Below are 3647 nucleotides of genomic sequence, written 5' to 3' on the forward strand. Positions count from 1 at the left end.
ACAAACATTCTAACTGGAGATGAGCAATGGTTTGGCACCGTGCACAATTTGGATAGGCAAACTGGGCCCAGCCAGCAGCCCACCAGGTTGGCTCATGAGCTTAGTTGAGCTGAGTTGGCTGGACCAGTATATATAAATAATGAAAAGGGGACCGCCCAACAAAAGGAAGGTACAAACCGTCGAAATTACTTTTAAAAATCACATTTAAAAGCACTTTTTTGGCAAATCTGACTATACAAATGGAATCTTCATGATGAAAAAAAATCTTCAGAACTATCTCTTATTGCAAACATTTTTATGCATGGATTTTGGATTTTTATGATCTAAGAAACTTCAAAAATATCAAACCATTGATTTTTAGCACATTATAAAACCTTAGCTACACCTCGAAAAATTTTTTTACAAGAGCTGATTCTTAAGTTTTTTACTATAAAGATCATATATGTACTGTCATAATTGCCAAAAAAACACTTTTAAAATCAGTTTTTAAAAAGTGGTTTGGACGGTTTGTACCTTTCTTTGATTGGACACACGGAGAGAGAGAGAGAGAGGCACAACAGTCTCTTTATTTTCTTAACTTTTCTTTTTTGTTTGCTGCTTACGGGTTACTTTTCACCACCCTATCTGAATAAAGTTCACTTTTATTCAAATATATATAGAAAAATTTAGTCTCTGTTTTTTTCCCCGGCAATTACTTGCATTTCACATACTTTTTACCTGTGGACTAAGTGGAACAGATCTAGTGATCAGGCCAGAGTACTCAGTCCAAACAAAACACAGAAAATCACTGTGCGTGCAGCGATTTTCTGTGTTTTGTGTGTTACACAAAATCGTTGCACACATAGTGATTTTCTGTGTGTGTACTTTACACAGAAAATATCTACACATTAGCAATTTTATGTGTGCTCGAGTACTTTGTAAAGTACTCGGCCCAATCACCTAACCACCTCTGGTGGTCTAAGAAGATTGCTTAGTCCAATCAAAAATACCTGAAATTTGAAAGGTGCACATCCCATGCATTTTCAATTAGTAACATTTGGAGTCTTTGGACCTGGTGAGAGTCAAGTACCCCAACAACTGTAGATAATTTTTCTTTTTTTCAAGGTTAATGGGTGCCGGTGGTTGCACTTGTGACTCAGTTGCATTAGACCGAATGGAACCTAGGCTGATTAGGCCTATCATTAGGGCCCTAGGTCAGTCATCTGAGCCCTAGGCCTCATCCTGGCATCCTAGTGGATTCTGTCACTCTTAAACCTGGTTCACCAAAGCTTGACAGACCCTTGTGTGTTCACTATAAAACCAGCTTGAGCACTACCCTAGTGCCACATATAAGATCCAAACTGATAGATTTTTTTTTTAATTTATAACCCGAAGAAACAACACCTCTCACGAAGAGCTGGTCGTCATGCTGGTAGCGTAAAACTCCGAGGCTAGGACCCCTACCCTTTGGCCTATGCTACTTGTTGGCTTGCGCCGAGGGGTGATGCCCTTGGGAATTGAACCTTGACTGCCTATCTAGCAGCCAAGACCCCACCCCACTATGTCAACCCCCCTTGGGCATCCAAACTGATACATGAAAATGGATATCTAAATTTTAGGTTTTCATTGCCTTTGTGTTATAAAAACCAAACCACCTAAAGTAAAACATACAGATACGAAGAAGAGAAAGAAAAAAAAAAGGAGGGAGAGAAGGAAATCTCAGATTAATTTACATCGTACCAACGGCGCTTCCTTTGTTTGGTAGGAGCAGTTAGTAAACGTCACCTTGTGTCACCTTGTGTTGGGACGTTGCAAGTTCAAAACCCAATGGTATGAGTTTTATAACTGGTTGGGGTCTGCCTAACACCATCTTTCTTCATAAAAAAGGAAAAAAAAAAGAGTTACGACATTATGTGGTTCGGCTTTCGTCCCAAGCCCACCGCTACCACCATAAACCTCAATGGAATTTCCTTTTTTCTCCAAAATTTTGTTGGATTGGGTCACCAAATGGAATGGGCAAAGAATTCAACACGCGTAATATCTGTAACTTGAATTCCTCACGAGGATTGAAAGGTTATTATAAAAGCTAAGCTTGCTTAAAAAAAATTACGTATATATAGTTGTTGTAGTGAATATTAATTTATTTTATTTCGAGTTCATGCAGTCAGTCATTGATATCCCTCCCAAAGGGCCAAAGCATACCCATGAATGAGGCCTTGGAATGCCCAAAACAGGCGACGTAGTTTACAAATAAATAACCATATTACCACAACCTTTTATACACTTCAATCTTAATCAGGTACAACTTCCAAGATAAGAGAAGTCTTATTACAATAAAACCTAGAGAACTATTGACAAATACAATCAAATCAAAACCATTAGGAAGGAAATTATGTAGTTGACACAATTATATTGGCCAACTGCATCAAACTATAGAAATTCAGGAATTCAACAAGTTCTTGAAATATGGTGGTGGTGGTGGTGGTGGTGGTGTGTACCTGTGTGTGTTTGAGAGAGAGAGAGAGAACCATCTGCTTTGCTTGAAAATATGATTGTGATCTACTTAATTATCAAGCGGTTATCTTCATGCCCAACCTCTTCTCAGCGAACACGACCAGCTTCTCCATCTCTGCATCATCGAGGACTCCATCTCCATTGGTGTCTGCATCTCGCATGCCCTCACCGATCTTGAACCAGCTGAACCTCACGCTGGCACTGCGCATGGCAGCACGCAGCTCACGCTTGTTAATACGGCCGTCACCACTGCGGTCGAACTGCTTCAGCCACATCTTGAACTCCTCCATTGACAGGCTGGGCTTGCATGGGGCATGCTTCATCACGATGGTCATCTTCTTCTTGTGCTCTCAAACTTGTCAGAAACTTTCCTTCTTCTTCTTCTCTCAGACAACGTTTAGCTTACTGTGTCCACAATGACAAGGGGATCAGCATCATTTAAGCTTCCTTCTGGCCCCCTATCTTTTTCAAAGTTATTCTATTTTATTCTCAATAAAGTTGCCATCTATTGTTCGTCCTTATCAACTCTGGAGAATAGCATAAAGTTAGGCAGCACCACCTTCATGACCACCAACCATGCATCTCCAACTTTAGACTATTATTGGTTGGAAATTTTGATTCAAAGTTAGTGCGCTGGCACGTACCGTTTGTTTTGGACTAATTCAAATCAATTTGCGTAAATACAATGAAAGTTTTCATGATCATCATCATAATAATTACGTGATCAACTTCAACTATAGTACCAGCCCATAAGGGTTCCACTCATCTGGTAGGGGTGACTTTGAATGTCAACAAGTTGATGGGGGGTGTCACAAGTTGGAAACCCATGGGTGGTGCCCCTTGCCCCTTGCTGCAAGATTGAAGCTGGGTGTACTCCCCAATGGGCAGGGGTGCAAGAATGACAATATGCACAGAAACAGGTGAACTTGAGTGGTAAGGTTACGCAATAAATTGCCACAAACAGATTTTTTGTTCACAGCCTCTTGCCTTTCAATTCGATATGTTGGGATTCCCAAATTCTTGTAAGAGTTTCATGCATTGTAAACTGGCCCCCAAGGGCCCTTTTTGTAAAATTGAAAGTGGGGGTTGGATTGGGACATGTCTGCCCCTTCAATTTCAAGGGTTGCATCCCTTGTATTATTATCTTTCATTTT

At 40.3% G+C, this 3647-nt stretch overlaps 1 protein-coding gene across 1 annotated transcript; it reads right to left on the bottom strand.

The window, feature by feature from the left end:
- Nucleotides 1-2222: 2222 nt before the first annotated feature.
- LOC149841202 (putative calcium-binding protein CML23) lies at nt 2223-2917 on the bottom strand. Its single transcript, XM_090004707.1, has one exon. It carries the CDS (start codon nt 2826-2828, stop codon nt 2550-2552), a length of 279 nt encoding a protein of 92 aa, XP_089860833.1. The 5' UTR covers nt 2829-2917; the 3' UTR covers nt 2223-2549.
- Between the last annotated feature and the right edge of the window lie 730 nt (nt 2918-3647).

This window comes from Nuphar pumila, chromosome 4, assembly GCF_984573655.1.
Source record: "Nuphar pumila chromosome 4, dmNupPumi1.hap1.1, whole genome shotgun sequence".
Lineage (NCBI taxonomy): Eukaryota > Viridiplantae > Streptophyta > Magnoliopsida > Nymphaeales > Nymphaeaceae > Nuphar > Nuphar pumila.

Excerpts from the sequence above, each read along its gene's own strand:
- LOC149841202 (XM_090004707.1), bottom strand. The coding sequence starts at position 2,828 with ATGACCATCGTGATGAAGCATGCCCCATGCAAGCCCAGCCTGTCAATG.